Source organism: Populus nigra, chromosome 19 (assembly GCF_951802175.1).
Source record: "Populus nigra chromosome 19, ddPopNigr1.1, whole genome shotgun sequence".
NCBI classification, from domain to species: domain Eukaryota; kingdom Viridiplantae; phylum Streptophyta; class Magnoliopsida; order Malpighiales; family Salicaceae; genus Populus; species Populus nigra.
Genome location: NC_084870.1, coordinates 8666621 through 8683428, shown reverse-complemented (window position 1 = coordinate 8683428; position 16808 = coordinate 8666621). Strand labels below are relative to the sequence as shown.

The 16808-nt window shown below is 35.6% G+C and overlaps 2 protein-coding genes and 1 long non-coding RNA gene across 4 annotated transcripts; 1 reads left to right on the top strand and 2 right to left on the bottom strand.

The window, feature by feature from the left end:
* Window positions 1-1727: 1727 nt before the first annotated feature.
* Window positions 1728-4254, bottom strand: LOC133680079 (uncharacterized). Its single transcript, XM_062102895.1, has 4 exons — window positions 3915-4254; window positions 3539-3768; window positions 2981-3088; window positions 1728-2070 (listed from the first exon to the last, which is right to left on the bottom strand). The coding sequence occupies exons 1-4, from the start codon at window positions 4114-4116 to the stop codon at window positions 1948-1950; spliced, it is 663 nt and encodes a 220-aa protein (XP_061958879.1). The 5' UTR covers window positions 4117-4254; the 3' UTR covers window positions 1728-1947.
* A 1698-nt stretch (window positions 4255-5952) lies between these two features.
* On the bottom strand, window positions 5953-10825 carry LOC133680078 (pyruvate kinase isozyme A, chloroplastic-like). The gene is made up of 7 exons (XM_062102894.1): window positions 9985-10825; window positions 9628-9715; window positions 9324-9508; window positions 8647-8765; window positions 8056-8299; window positions 7234-7468; window positions 5953-6576 (listed from the first exon to the last, which is right to left on the bottom strand). The coding sequence occupies exons 1-7, from the start codon at window positions 10507-10509 to the stop codon at window positions 6248-6250; spliced, it is 1725 nt and encodes a 574-aa protein (XP_061958878.1). The 5' UTR covers window positions 10510-10825; the 3' UTR covers window positions 5953-6247.
* A 2097-nt stretch (window positions 10826-12922) lies between these two features.
* On the top strand, window positions 12923-15998 carry LOC133680295 (uncharacterized). 2 transcript variants are annotated; one of them, XR_009836288.1, is made up of 3 exons: window positions 12935-14053; window positions 14459-14515; window positions 14610-15998. It is a non-coding gene; the product is annotated as an uncharacterized LOC133680295 (long non-coding RNA). The 2 variants fall into 2 exon arrangements; XR_009836287.1 differs by having other exon boundaries at window positions 12923-14053; window positions 14459-15998.
* The last annotated feature ends 810 nt before the right edge of the window (window positions 15999-16808 follow it).

Sequence of the window (16808 nt, the reverse complement as noted above, 5' to 3'; positions counted from 1 at the left end):
ACTGGCCGGAGAATGCCCTTCTCTTCCTCCTCCTTTCAGTCTCTCTTCCCTCTGTCTCTTGTTTCGTTTTTGTTCTCTGGGTTCTCTCTTGTTCCCTCGGTCTCTCTTCTGGTCTTCTCCCCTTCGTTTTCTCCTCTCCCTTTATCCTCTTTTTTTTTTCGTTCTGTCCTTGCCTTTTATAGGCATTCCCTCTTGCTGCTTATCTTCCCCTGATAAGGATAGGATCTAGGACTTCGTATTTTGGCCGGATTGGGACACCAACAGTCCCGCCATTGCTGGACTGTTGGTGGTGGTTTCTTCCACGCCTCAATGACTTGTTAACGGTGGCGAAGGAAACGGGAACGATCTGAGAAACCGGTGATGGATGATGGAAGTCGTGGGAATTGCCGTGTGCCTGTGGGTTGTCTGGTGGCGATCGGTGTTTCCTTTGCAGGGGGTCTCCTCTGTTTCCAGCATAGTTATCAGAAACAACCGGGGTTTACCGGGCTAAGGAGCCGGGTAATGGATTATACCAGTTCACTCGTTTCAACTTAAAAAAAATTTAAAATAAAATTAAAGTTTTAATAATTTATATAAAAAAATTTTAAAAAAACATTATGTTAATATATTATTTTTTCAAGTTGAAATATTTAAATAAAAAAAATTATTTAACATTGAAAAAATATAATTTTTTTCTTGTGAATATAGATAATGTATACTAAAAAGTTTCAAATCTCATATCAAAAAAATTATTTTTTTCTTGTGGAAGGATTTCAAATCTTATATTAAAAAAATAAAATATTTTTTTAATATTTATATAATGAACTTTGAAAATGGTTAATGATCAACTAAAAAAAATAAAAAAGGGGGGTCTTTGACTAAAAGAAAAAATACATTTGAAAAAAAATAAGATCTTAACAGGGTTTTGCCAGGTCGCCCAGATCACAGGTCAACTTGACAAGTCAATCGGGTTTTGTTGGGTTTTTGCTCATTCCATTCTTTTGACTTATCGGACCGGTCCAACCACCGGATCGACTGGGTCGCAGGTCAACCCACGCAGGCTGTTTCGGGTTTAATAACTATGGTTTCCAGAGGAAGAAGACAATGAATGGAAATGAAAAAGGGCACTGTTTCTGGACTGGAGCAGTCGTTTTTCAATTTGATCCTCGAAATGTTAACATTTTTTTGAACGAATCTTAAAAAAAATTATAATTAAACCCCTATATTTCAGCACTTTTTACAAAACAATCCTTGACTTCTAATTTAATTGATTGAGTCCTTATTGATTCCAAACTTTGATATTTCTTCAATTAAACCCTTGATTTCATTAATTAAATCTTTAAACTCATCAATTCTTCAATTAAACTTCCAATATCATTCATTAAAATTTAATTAAATCTCTAGACCTAGTTAGCCGAAATTCAGATCAAAATATTTGTATTATCTTAACCTAAATCTCAATTTTTCTTCGTTCATTCCATTTCATTCATCCTTTCATTTTCTTTTTATTTATATAAAATTAAAAATTAAAAATTAGTTTATGATAACTTCGGATTAAAAAAACCTTTTCAACTAAAGAACTTCCGTATACTCTGGGAGATTCATAAAAAGGAGACGTGTTATCGATAAATTTTAACTCGGCAAGAATTAGAATAATTGAAGCTCTGCGGCACTTGGATTGATTACTCTGTAGAGGAATTGCATGCTGCATGCACAAGGAAATGGATTCTAAAATAGCACATAAACAATGAGACCACAAACACCTTTCTTGGCGTTCCAGCAAGAACTGGAAATTGAAAATATTGGGAAAGATGCTGAACATAGAACTGTTGAGAGAGTACATGGTAATTGGTATGATAGTATTTACAAAGAAAAAGAATCAACTAGGCCAGACAAAATATGCTACAGAGATATCCAATCTATAATTGAAGTTTAAAGATGCTGGTTTACGTAGAATTGTTTTGTGCTTCATTTTAAACTAGGAGCTATTTGAGATATTCTTTCGTCTTCCAGCAGTTCATATGGATCAATATATTGTGGTGGTGAGAATGATGCATTGCTTCCGTCATGGACGAAGCTTGGCCCAAAGTACTGCCCAAAGAAAAGAGGAAACATGTCAGTAACTAGTTTCTTTTTTCCTTTTTTTTTTTTTTTTGAATCATCAGTAGCTAGTTTCCATAGGACAAATAAGTTATGTGCGCAACCAATATGATGACAAAGACTATTTGACTCTCCCTAGAGCATTGACAACCAACAGCAGATTCACTAAAAGCATACGCAGACACGAAACAAAGAGTTTAAGTATGTGACATCATAAGTAACAAGTAGACTCACAACTCAATAGAGAGAAAACATCCACTCAAAGACAATGCCTTCTCCACAATTTCTATTTTTTTCCACCTAGAAGTAGAATGTTCCAAAATTGAAGGAAGTAGAGGGCTTAGCTAGCATGCAACCAACTCAAAAAATAAGGTCAAATTACTGTGGTATAAGATGCCTCATAGTTAACCAAAGATCTCCTTAAGCTTGCCAATCCTATTCTTGGTGGTAGAACAAACTACAAGATTGTTTAAAATTTGATCTTATGCCCCTTGTTTGATGGATCCTCATCAACAAACTATCATGATCAACATTTGAAGAAATGCTTTATGTTATCCTACCTTTCTCGTTTGTGTATATGAACTAAGTCTGATCTCATGGCCAAACCATTCCAATTTATAATCATGGTAACTTGAACCCTTACACAGAGCCCCAACAGAAACACACTATATATGACAGTAGCCACTTTCAGATCTCAAATTTCAATACATCACATCATTCAACAAAAAACATATTTCAAGTAGCTGAATAAGATGTCAGAGTAGAACTAATGATAGCAATTAGAAAATAAAAAACCTTGACCTAACGCAGCACAAGGTTTGGACAAAGAAACACCAAACAAAACTGGCAACGATCCATAGTAACATGTTAAATAAACATGTGTAACAGGAAAATAACTTACAAAGTAGAGACTGGAAAAAAATGCGACAGTTATGAGAATCAATGGCCAAAATCCCAGGAAGAAAGTTCCTCCAAGAGTAAGCAAAAGCTTACCCCTAGGAATTAACCCCTGAAACAGAGAAAAAAAATGTAAGCCCGTCATAGCATACCTGCACTTAGATTTGCAAAAGAAAAAAAAATCTATCTCCAATTAAAACAAGGACTAAATAAACAATCACATCTGAATTGGAGGAAAGAAACAAATGTAACAGCCGAGTGTCGATAGCCATTTAGGAAGACCATTAAAAAATAACCTCATTAGATCTACTTTAGATTACAAACAGCACCAGGAGCTTCAACATGAATGAGATAATAATGACTCATTTAGGATTAGTGGCAGTAGAAATCACCTTTAGATATAGGTAAGAAAGTATACACAACAAAAGATTCTCCCATGATTAGAGCTCAAGTTTTGGCACGGCTTAATTAATAGAAAATTCAAGCAATACTTCGACAAATAAACAAAGAGCAAAACAAACTTTGAGAAATAGTAAACAAAGAGTAAAGAAACAAAATTAACCTCAAGTCCTTCACTATTAAGAGCCATTGACTTCTCCCTTTGATTAGACAAACTTTTATCAAGTTCAGTTGATACTGGATTTCTTTTGGAGAAACCCCTGTCTTCCTCTCCTATTTTCATTTCATCTTCCACTCCATAATTGCCTCTATTAGTCTCTTCAAGCAATGAAGTTGGAGTCATACCCCTCCTCTTCAGTTCCTTCATGAACAAGGACTCTGTTGGCTCTTCCCCTGTATATAAGAAAAAAAAACACAAAACCCTCTTCACTAAGCAAACCCACAAGCGCATAACATAAATATTAACAAAAAGCTACTATCTTTCTAATATAGGATCACAAAAAATCAATAAAGTTCGAAACTTTGATATGAAAACTTGCCATTTCTTTGATTATTATCTTCTTCTTGGACCGAACAAAAAACCTTAACCTTTTGCTGTCTCTCAGAATATCTTCTTGAGCTGCCATAAAAAGTTCTCAACTTGGGAATTGTTTTCCTGTAATTTGATTTCCCGATGACGTCTTTTGACGGTGAAGTGGAGAGGGGGGAGAGAGTTGGTTTCAGTATGTGTAGAGAAGCCATGTTGAGGTGGTGTTTGGCATGAAGTGAAGTGAACGAGTCTGAGTAATGAAGAATACTTCAAATCGTTTTTCTAAGAAGAGAAAATAAAATATTATTAGAAGGAGTGGAGTTGTGCGTTTGTTTCTAGAGAAAGTAAGGAAGTGGTGAAGACAAGAGGTGGGTTTTGGTTGCCTGTAGCCCTGAATCGCCAAATGGGCGTAGTTTAGTAAGCAGAGGTTATATGGAACTAACGTGCGCATAAATGATGTGACTGTTGGATGGCTTCTGTGGCTACGAAGTCGGGTGATGTCCGTTTTTGTGGGGATAGGATAGGAATTGCCTGGGGATAGGATAGGAATTGCCACACAATTTACTCTCCACGAAATCAATGAAGCAAGCCCGAAAAAAGAAAAGGAAAAAAGATAATAAAAAGGTGACCTTTGATTTTAGAAAATAGAAGGTATTAAAATGAAGGAACTGCTTAGAAACTTGAAAAACAAAGAGAAGGCATGAGCTATGAAAATAGTAACGATTTGTGTCTTTGTAAGAAAATCATCAAGTCAATTGTAAGTAAGAAAGATGGGAAAGATTCACTGAACTCTTTCCATTTAGCTTTGTGAAAGTAGTCAAAGCTAGTGGTTATATGGTTGTTGAGAAAGTATACTCTAAGATTCAATACAAAAGGAAATTACCATCCAAGAATTGTTTTGTATATATATGACTTTTCTATTGCCACCCCTCCCTTTCCCTGCAAACATGAACTCAAGGGTGCAGGTGGGCGTAGCATTTGACATATGGTTGTTTTACTTTTATTCTCGTTTGAGGAGGTGAAAGACGGTAAACATTCAAGAAATCAGCATTATCTAAATCTAAACAAAGTTTGAGTCATATTGAAGCTCAATTGCTATGTGATTGGTTCTTGAGAGGGAAAGAGAGGAAATCATGTTACTTTCACGGCACCTTTAAAATTGATAGAAAGACATAAATTCTCAATTCACGTCTCTTAAGCATATGATTACACACAATCTTTGTTTTGTAGCATAATTATTGGGGAATATGATTCATGGATACGCTGATGAGGAGCTGGTTACCATCAGAAATCCCAACGAGGAGTTTCTTGTAGGACCGTAGTCTGAAACCTAAATAAAACTTGCAAGTTTCAGTTGCTGCACATTGAAAAAGTAATTCCAAAAACTATAGCCAACCTGAATGGATAGAAACATTGTGTAATAATAGCCTATTACGACCCGGCAACATCGTCTTTATTGCAGATAGCCTGCAAATTAGCAGTGAATGGTGGGGCTAAACATGAAATGCATCCAGTTCTGACCTCCATTATAATCACATGTACACAAAAATAGACTCCGGATAGAGTTTCGATGATATGGACAGTACATATATTGTTCACACCATTTCGTGGATTTCTTGTATTGTCTGTTTTCAGTTCTCAAACTCTTTGTGTCATTTTGAGGTTTGAACATTTCAAGGGCTAGGTGATACAGGGTGAATTTATTAAAAGAAGCATGTCCCGTCACTAGAAGCCCTTTCTAGGTGTGTGGCAAGCAATGCCATGCTGTAAAGCCAGTACAAACGGATTTTACTTGGTGCAAGGAGCTAGATTGGTTAAAAAAAACCTGTTTCAAGAAGGAAACTAAAACCCCACTAGACCGCTGTTAAGGGCAGGAATGATGACCTTCATTCTGTTACAAGTTTCCCTGACATTTTTATGCAGGCAATATGTTGCCATGTGGCCAACCTTATTTCTGATTGCAAAAATTCTTAAATAGCAGAACCATGTGTAAGCCCCAAATGGAAGCTCTGGAATTTGGTATCTGATCAGATAACGGTCACGCATAATTTAATAAACCAAATTCATTTGATTGAATAGACCATTACACATCTTCTATTGTAGTACTATGCATTCTCTTCAAGAACAGATGGATCCAACATCCAAGTTTTAATCACAAACTTTCCTTCAAACATTGAGGATTAGTCCACTCACAATCATCATATAATGGAATAAGAACAAAACCACGCAAATAAAAAGGGTATGTGCACCGTTTGCCTTGGACTCGAAGTTTCCTCTTTTACTTTACCTTTCACTGATACCTAACGTACATAAGTGAACAGTATTCGGAAGGGAGAAATTCTGCTAAACAATGATCTTCACCTGGATTGATTGGAATGTCGTTGAAGTTGCATGTGCTGCAGTTAAATCTGAGACCACCAGGACAGCCTCTCCCTCTTTTACCATTCCATTTGCTCTCATCAGATCAATGGTTTTTGAGATGTTGGCTTCCATATCATCTGCCAAGTCAACAAGAAGTGGGATAACTCCCCACTGCAAATTCAAAGCCATCCGAGCATCACTGTCACTCGTGAAAGCAAATATGGGAGGGTAAGGCCTATTGCGAGATAGAAGTGATGCCATTTCACCATGCTTTGTGTACACAAAGATAGCATCTACACCAAGGTTGTTGGCTGCAGAAAAAGAAAACCGGCATAAATTTCAAGTCATTGGCCTGGATATTTTGGGTGATACTCCAAAAGTTAATATCCCGTGTGTGCTTATAAGTTCAAAAGAGAAGGGAAGACCATGCATTGATGATATATCAAGTACATTATTAGCATATTTCACTGGACTTCTACTAAAACCCAATGGGATTCAATGGTTATTTGATATCATTAGGGATGGCAGCATGTCAAGGACAACTAAAATCACACATTTGTTCATCGATGAAACTATAACTACAAATCCCATATCATTTCCCCTTCAACATCTTATGAGCAGAGAATATGCAGTTCAAAATTTTCAAGACATTGTTCCAAATTACAATTTAACTGAATGCAGGATGATGAACTAAGCCAGTCAAGGTACTACACAAAAGCCTGCTCAATACAAGCATCATCAATTGACTTTTGGCTCATTATTGTCTAAGGCTGGAATAATATGCAATATTTTAAGGAAAGCTATTGTTTTTGTCAATAAATTTCCTCAGTTTATAGAGAATGTTGAGAAGACATTTTTTGTTTAAAAAAGTTGAAAAGATACTATTAACATCTGTCATACCACCTATCCACTTAATAATTCACAACAAAACTGTGAAAATGTATAGGGATGTTAAAAGAAAATTATACCCATTTGAACAGCACAACTGCATATTTCTTCAGCGATGCAATCAGACAATGAACCTCCCAGCTGACAGTTATGAAGAGCACTCTGTCGGTTTTCCTCGCGACTCCATAGTTCCATTCGACTGCTGGCCATCTGCAAGACAGAAAGAGCCTTCTGCCCATGTAACCCAATAGCTGATTCACCAGACAACATCAGTGCATCTGCATACTGTCGAACAGCTTCAGAAACATCTGCCACCTTATCAAATAAAAGAAGGTAATCAGTCGAACAAAATCTCAACAACACTATATATATTGTTTTCCTATACAGAAAGAAATGCATGGGCCCTCTAGAACAAAACAGCTCCTTAGACAAGACTTAATAATCTCATGAATTGAAGTCTCAATCTGAATAGCTCTATTGTTTCTCTCAATCCATTTCTTCCACTTTAGGAGATAACAGGACACTGATCCATATTCATGCCATGTCTAAAAAAGCAGCTGCCATCATTCCATTAGATGTGATACTTGAAAGTGACACCTGTTTAATTCCAAAATTAGTTGAATGGATTTCAAAGATCTCTCACGACCAAGCAGTGAAATAAGGTGTTCATTTTCCACTTCTTTATCTGATTTTGTAGAATCATATATAAATTTTCAATCTGTCATTTAATGTGGAGCTTTTAAACTGCCTGTGTAAGGTTTGATTCTTTTGGTTTTCTACTCTCAAGAACACATCCTGTCCAAAAAAAAATGTTTAGATGTTTCTCTCCCTTCAGAAAAATTGTGTCCCCCAACCAAAATATTAAATTGCAATTACAATAGATGTTGTCATGTAATAAATACCTCAGCACGTGTTGGAGTTGGATATTCAACCATGGATTCAAGAAGTTGAGAAGCAATAATTACTGGCTTGTTCATCTGCCTACATAAGCGAGTTATGTCCTCCTGGACTGTTGGAATCTGTTCAAGTGGAACTTCAACTCCTAGGTCACCACGAGCCACCATGATTCCATCAGATGCCTCTACAATTTCTTCCAGCTTCTGAAGAGACTCCAAGGTCTCAATTTTTGCCAGTACTCTTATTGATCTGCGAATGACATCAATCTTTAAGTTTTTTCTCTTTGTTTTCCAAAAGATACTAAGTCGCAGGAAGGAAAAAAAAACAATTATATCTATGTGGTTAGCTAACTCAGTAACATGTAGGACATAGATTAACACTCTTTCAAAAATATGGCAACGTAATATTAGCTACATATCTGCCAAGACAAGGTTGTTCAGGTATGGTTTCAGCATCTACTTGTTGGTCTGTAAAAGAGAATCTAAATAACTAGCCAAGTAAAATACATAATATTATGGGAGACAAATCGAAAGAGGAAGGGAAATTATTATGTGGGTAAATTACGTGATATCTCAACTTGATGAATGTGTTCTTACTTGGACGTTTTGGCAAAGAGATAATTCTTCAGATCCTTGACAGAATCAGCATCATTTACAAATGACATGGCAATAAAATCAACACCTTCAGAAATTCCAAAATCAACATCTTCCCAATCCTGTAGATCATTTAATGAGTATAACTGATAAATTTATCAGAGCATAAAACCAAGGATTTCTCACTATCAACAGCTACCATGCTCATCTATGTAAGTCCAATTGAGTTTGAAATCTAATGAATTATGCAATGTTGGGCATGCAAAATTCTGTCAAAGATAAAGTATGCAATGTTGGACAACAACGATTATGACATGGTGAGCCTATCCTTATATGTTCCTACCAGTGAATCCATGAACTTCAAGACATTATGACATAGATCCCTGGAAATTGACAGAAGTGCTGCTAGGATGTCTGCGGTACCAAGCATGCAAGTTGCGGAGACACAATTTTAATTTAGTGTTTTGGACTCAAACAACCTAAAAAGTACTGGGTTTTCTTAATCGTATTTTGAGAAAAGCTAGCGAAACAGAAAGCAGACTGCAAAAGCTGTGATATCTGATGCAGTTACAACTAGCTTAAGAATAAAATTATAGTGTAATTAATGTAACCCAACTAAGATGAATTGACCACCATAGAATGTGATAACCGTTGAGAGAAGAGATTAATCATAAATAAACCTTTGGGGATAGAGTTGGAAGACCGTGATAGGAAAGCTTCCCATCTCTCCAGAAGCTTAATTTCGCTCGAGGTAGGAATAGACCAGGATCTGTGCACTTGCAATGCAAATCATTCCCCATCTTTTCGACAACTTCAAACCTTGCCATTCCACCATCAATAACCAGTTCATCACCCACCATGATGCCTGCCGATGATTCAATTTTATTGAGATAAATTAAAATAAAGCATTTTTTTTATTATTTCTTCTAAGATTTAAAAACTAAAGGATAAGTGACCCAATGAGCAATAAAATAAATTCATTACCTTCAGAGAAGCCTTGATAATTGGCTTGCACAGTAAATGGACGAGAACCTTCAAACTTTTGAGCTGTAAATACCCAAACTGAACCTTCCTGGTGCCCAGTGAATACAAAAATCCACCGATCACAACAAATTATTATTAGAATCCAAAATTAAGAAATAGTCTATAGACATATTTTCCCCTAATTAAAGGGAAACTTAATGCTGAGTTCCAGTTATACTGCATTCTGCTCGTAATTCTCCTAAATTAACAGCTACTAAAAAAATGTTCATACTACTCCAATAGAGAGAGAGAGAGAGAGAGAAGTATCTTAAAGCACTGATTTAAGCCCGACAATACACTGGGATTCTAGTAAGATACCTCTGCTTTGAGAGAGGAAGGAACTCCATGATCCACAACATGAATCAGACTACCTTCAGTGTCAATCATAACCGAAACAGAAAACCCTTTCTCTTCATTCAACTTCTTGATTTTCCTAATGACATCACGGTGCCACTCTCTTGTATTATGACACATATTAAGTCTAGCCACATTCATCCCTCTCATTGCCAATCTCTCCAAATCCTCCAGAGAGCAACAAGCAGGCCCTATAGTGCACACTAGCTTTGTCTTCCTCATCCCCAAGAACCCTTTTTCTCTCAACTCTCTCTCAGCCACCACATCAAACCCCAGATCCAGATTCACCTCATGATTCTTCAAACCCATAACATCTGCTGCTGCTGCTGCTTTTACTGCAATCTTGCCTTTACTCTTCCGATTCCTTTCATTGCAAGAAATTGCCCCACCAGAAATACTCACTGGTTTTCCAAAAACCCTTTTGTTTGAATCAAAAGCCGGGCTCTTTGCAAAGATCTTTTGAAGCATCGAATCACTAGAAAATGCCATGGCTCAATTCGAGTAAAAATAGTGCAGGCCTTTTTTTCTTCTTCTTAACAAGATTTAGTTTTGAAAAGTAAAAGGTTAAAACCTCTGGACAGGCACACTAACAGAATCGATAATTTTGATGATAGATTTTCGGGTCTTGTTTTAGACCGAAATCCCCGTCGCATGTTTGGAGCTTTGTACGGTGAGAGCGGAGATTACAAGGGGTTTAGTGATTGGTATTTTATAATTAACTAATAGTCTAATGCTATTTTAATATTATGTTTAGGAGACAATACATTATTTGAAACTGGAGGGCAATTTATTGGCGGTAGTGGCCCTAATTTAACGGTCAACAACCCTTTGCAAGGAAAAGTAATGACAAATTGACAAGGGGTTGTACCGCAGGACTTATGGGCCATTTGTTTGGAAAGAAAGGCAGCTCAGGGAGCCAGAAGATGCAGGCTGTTCAGTGCTTACGGTGACACAAACCTGTACGGACGGCAGTTTGCGGACAGTAGTGGTCAGGGTGAGTGTAATATGGTCCCGGTGGACCCAAGACTACGTGCCGTTGCAAAGTTTATTTCAATGAGATCTTGAATTTTGGCATAGATTTTTTTTATGGTCGTTTTCTAAACGGACTTTTTTTAGAAGGTTTCTAACCAAAATTTACTCGAGCAATTGTAATAGAAATGGTTCGATCCTGTTTAGTTTCTAGGGACACGCTACGCTAAGGGTCGAAACATGTATTTTTTCAACATAAAAAAATATATTGAGTGGAACTCATAAATTACGAAACTCTATTTGCTGCGAAATGAAAATTAAAAAAAAAATCAATAAAAACGCTTTCAAACACTAAAATCGATTCCTTTTCCTAGAATCAATAATTAACTCAGTGTCAGGATTTTTTTTATATTATAGTAACTTTATAAAAAATAAATTAATATAAATTATAAAGTTAAATCTCATATTAACACAATTTTAAATTAAAAAAAATCAAAGGGCCTAAAAAAAATAAAATTAAAAAAATCTCCCAAAATCAAGCATCAATCAAACATCATGATTTTTATTTAAGATCACGATAGCCCCGAATAAAGCAAATTAAAACAAATTATAAAGATTAATTTCTAATTAATTTTTTTTGTTTTTGTAAAACTAAGCATCAAATTTTTAGGGTATTTTTTTAAAATCACAATAATCTTATATAAAACAAACTGTAACAGATTATAAAATTTAATTTTCAAATTAAACAATATGAAGGTTGACTTGGCGTGACCCAGTTAATTTGGCAGATCCAGTAACAACCTCGACAACCGATAAGAATGTGGTTTGACAAGAAAAATTTAAGATAGTATATTTTTTAAAAAAATAATAAGATAACAACATATTAAATGATATCTTTTTAAAATATTAAGTTGTGACATGTTGTATCAACTCTAATTAATTTGTTAAACATGTAAACTAGGTAATTATATTTAGATAACCTAGTAAAATACAAAAAATAAATAATAAAAAACAATTCAAGATAATTTGAGCTAACCCACAATCCATTTTATGAAACTAAAATAACCTTATATAAAATAAAACAATTAAAAAATAACTTGAGTCATTATGTATTGACTTTATAAACTATAGTCATGAAACTAAAATAATCTAATAAAAAATAAATTAAAAAATTATTTAAATCCCAATTTTTAACAATCCCAACATTTAACGATGACACAGAAGAAAAACTAAGTAAAAACAAAAAAACAAAACAAGACATAACATTGTTACGTCGTCATCCAAGAACTATGAAAACTTTGTAAAAAACAAATTAAAGAAAATTACAAAGCTCGTCCTCCCAGTCCTGGTATTAAATAATGAGATTGAAAAAAGAAAAAACGAAATACATAGCATTGTTATGGTGAAAAGTGCTACAACGCTATGCGAGGAGGTCGTCCATGAATTTGCCTCCTCTTCTGGTTACGTTAAAATTAAGCTCGTTAAAAAAATTGAAACCAAAGAAAAACTTTAAGTCTTGAAGCATGGAGGTTTGGTGGTCTTTTTCACCAGCCCATTAGTCGTTAAGAACATATTTTTACCCCATGGAACAGCAAAATTTATACCTACTAACCAACAACTTTCCTGACAATTCAGATGCTTTTTAATAGTAAAAATATTTATTTGCTCTTGAGATTAAAAAAAAAAAAATGATTTAGCTGCTGGGTAAGTGTGTTTATGGTTTTTTATGATCCATGTGTCCTAAAAGCATGTTTTTAACATTAGAAAAAAACAAAAAATAAGTTTGGTCTTTAAGGTTATTTTGGTATTTTTACATTGATATTATGTGTAATTAATAGGTCCATAAGGGTGTTTTTTTATTTATCACGTTTTCTTTCTAATTTTTAATTTGAAAATTTTCTGGAGTATATTTCAAATGAACCAACAAGTGAGTGGTATTTGTATCATTCAAGTGGCGCATGTAATACCACATGATGGCTAAATCTAGTTATTCATTGCCTCACTGCGGAACCATTTCTTTTTCCATACGATGTGACGCATGCAAGTGTGTGATAATTATATAGTCGCTAATAATCATTTATTTTTTGTTTTTTCTATCTCCTAACAGATAAAGTATATCATTGTTCTCCTTGTTGTTTAATTTTTAATTTTATTCAACATTCATTTAATTTCTTGTTTTGTTTTTATTGCTTTAATGTAAGCTGTTTTTTCAATTTAAAAATTCAATTATATTTTCTCATGTATTTTGTTTTTCATTTTAGAGATCATTCTTTTTTTTTTTCAATTTAATCGTTCAGTTACAAGAAATCGAAAAATCGCGTGGGAAAAGAATTGTGTTGGCACAGCGGATCCAAACTCTCTGCACTGTGGACATGCTTGATTTGCCTTTGCGCCTATTCGTCTCCCAGGCTCAGAGGTGATTTGGTCTTGGCTGCGACATGGTTTCGGGCTCTCGGATGGGGTTGCCATTGCCTTCTTTTGGCTTTCGTTTGATCTCCCAGCTCTCGCAGTGCCTGGGTCCAGCTGGCTTGCGGGAGGCGTTGGCGGCTCTTGCTCTTGCTTTTCATTTGGGAGCTGGGTGAGCTGCGTTTTCTTTGCCCTTGGTTTCTTTTTGCTTGCAGAGGCTCCAGTTGCAGGCTTGGGAATCCAGGAGGCCAATTTTTTTTATCTGTCTGTCTTTGTTTCGGCTATAGCTGGGTTTAATTTTGGTTGGTTGTGAGTCTATGCTCAGACTCGCGGGGGTGTTGGCGGTTTTTTTAGTCTGCGGAGGCTCCATTTGCAGGCTTGGAATTCCAGAGGAGGTTTTTTTTTTTTTTGCTCCGTCTGCCTTTCTTCTGGCTGTGGCTGGGTTTGGTTTTGATTGGTTGTGAGTCTTGGCTCAGAAAAAGATGGCGCGCGACGATGACTTTGCATTTAATGTACACTAGGCTGGGTACTTGGTCCTTAGGGGTGTTGCTGCTTATTGGATCGGATTGGACGTTTTCTAGATGTGTAGACATTTAGTTAGGGGATTTTAGTTCATCTAGCCTCTCTTTGGGTCTCTAATGATGTTGAATTGTAAAAGGTTTGTTCTTTCCCTACTGTTTTGGTTTGTGTACTTGCTTCAGTTGCCCTTTTCGTTGAACTCTGCTTGCTGTGTTGTCACTTCATGTACTACTTATTTGATTTTCTTTTTCTGTAATGCAACTGTTGTTCTTAGACTTGCCATGCCTTTACGTCCTTTATTTTGTGTTAGGCAGGATTTTCATGCCTATCAATTGAATTTCGCCTTGTTTTTTTCCCCCTAGTGCGCTTCTCACTAAGGTGTAGTAGTGGCTTTGGTTTTTATCAACTCAGTTTCTGACATTGTTTGTGCTCGGCTGGTGTCTTTTTTCCCCCATCTTTTATTCCTTTAATCGGTGCTCATTTCTTTTTGTTTATCTTCCTGGTTGTTTTGGATCCTTTTATTTGATTTGTTGTCTTTTATCAGGAATATTTGGGATTGTTGGGGCTGTTTGGCTACTCTGTTGATAAGCTACTTTTTCAGGTACTTTTGTTCTTCATTTCCCTCTAAAATTAACCTTGGATTTAATGATTAACATGATTCTGTTGTTAGGCCTTGAGTTGTCTGTTGTCTTTAGACTGTTTGACAGGTGCTTTTGTTTGTGGATTGCTTGCTGCATTAGGAGTGCTGGATTGATGAACAAATTTTTACAGGGTCCTTTTGCTTTAAAAAAAACAGGCTCTAGGCTTCTCAGGGTTGTTTCGTTGCTGTTCTTATCATGGGGTTATGCATGCCTGTCGTGGCCCTGTGGTGAGAGCAGGCGCCAGTTTTGAGCAGGTTCTTTGTTGAAAAAAAAATGGCCCTTTGTTGCCTCCATGTTTGTTTGTGATCTCAACAAAGCCATACTGTACTGCAATTACTCAATATAACTGATTCCTTCTTTCATTTGCTGATTGACTCGGACTGGCCTCCTCTTTTATTGATTTTATATTGTTCACACATTTCTTCTTGCCCTCAAATATACTTGCATTTTGATATGCTGCTTCTGACTAATTCATGAGCCTTACTGACTGCTCTCTGGACGCCTCATTTCCCCCTTCTCACCCTCACTACAATGTTAGTTTGCAATCAACACATTCCAATATACAATGTGCTGAACCCAATGATGTTCAGCTTCCAAGGCCAATAGCTTTTGCAGTGTATCACTTGACAGATCACTTCACAATTTCTGAGCTTCACAACTGCTTGGAAAAAATAGATTTAGCTTGCAGTATCTAGCAATTCACTTACAACACTCTTACTTTTCAAATGACTTCCTGCATCCGCCACATGCTCAATTTAACAGTGTCGACTTACTCTTTCTTTCCTCTTAATAATTTACGTTGTTGGGATTGGGATGGACCACTAGAAACTCTACAAGGTGCATGTAGCCATTTTCTGTTTGCACGCTCTTTTGTTTATTACTGACCATCTCATCTATTTTGTTGTTTTGACCCTTCATGTATATCGTCAATCATATGATACCTACCAGATTGTCTTCTTCTTTTACCATGTGCTGAACACAATTTTCAATAACCTCTTGCATCAGCCTCGACAATTTAAGCCACCACTGCCCTTTTTTTAAAGGGGTGTTTTACCCGTTCTCAAGCTCTTCTTCACTCAAACTGTTCGTAAATATATTACCACTTTCATTCATGTACATAAATGGCTCTATTTTTGTTGCAGAAGCAGTGAAAGTCCAAGAAAACAACGTCCTACACAATATGATCATTTTGCTAAATGCCATGTTAGCTGCTGTAGATTTTTGCCTGCTATTAGACTACAACTGTTGAAGAAAACTCCATGCAACCTTTTTGCTGCACCATGATCGTGGTTGATTTGATTAGTCTCCATGCAACTTTTTGTCTTGGTTAATTCTCAAATTAAACAATGTTTATAATTTTGTAGTAAGGTGCTCTGGTTACATGGACTAGCTACTTTATATGAAAAGGATTTAAATATATATTTAGTTTGTTTTTATGCTTTATATATCAGCTGAAACTAATTCTCCATGCCCAGAAGAGGGCGAGCAACACGGCCAACGAAGTTAGCAGCAACATTAATTTTTGTGGAGGTGATAATAATTATAACAATAAATTTTGTAGTAATAATGGTAAAAACCTGAGGTCGAAATCCCCCAATTAATTTCTCGGAATGGAACGTATCTATGTTTGTTTGGGACTGTTTGTAAGGTATTCCACGTTTTTGTTATGACATTAATACAAATGGAGGTCCTTATCGTCTGTGGCTATGAATAGCAACATATTTCTCGTAAAGAAAACTGTCTTTAAAGATATTTCATTATTGTTAGTTGTGGTTTTGAAATGGTAGGTTTTATAAAATATCGTGTGTTCGGTTAAAATTATTGTAAAATAGAATTTTTTATGTGAAATAAATAAAAAATATATTATTTTAGTTTCTATGTAATCAAAGTTCAAAAGCTAAAAGCAGACACTAATTGGTTAACTAAATAAATTTTTTTTTTGTGGTTTTAAAACAAAAGCCACAGCAAGATCTCTAATATACGAGTATGAATAGTGTAATATGTTTTTTAACATATAGTGCGGTGAATTTCTTTGTATATAAAAGAAATTTGATTACTTTAATTTATTATATTAATAACGTGGCACTCGTGCTTTAAAAACTAGAAACTAATTTCTTGCAGTAATTATAATTTAGAAGTAACAAGGAAAAGTTTACATTTTAAATTTGAAATTTGAGGGAAAAGTCAGTGGAACGGTTGCCAGTTGACTAGAGGTAAATCTGAACTTGAAGATGGCCGTCGTAGTTGTTGAGT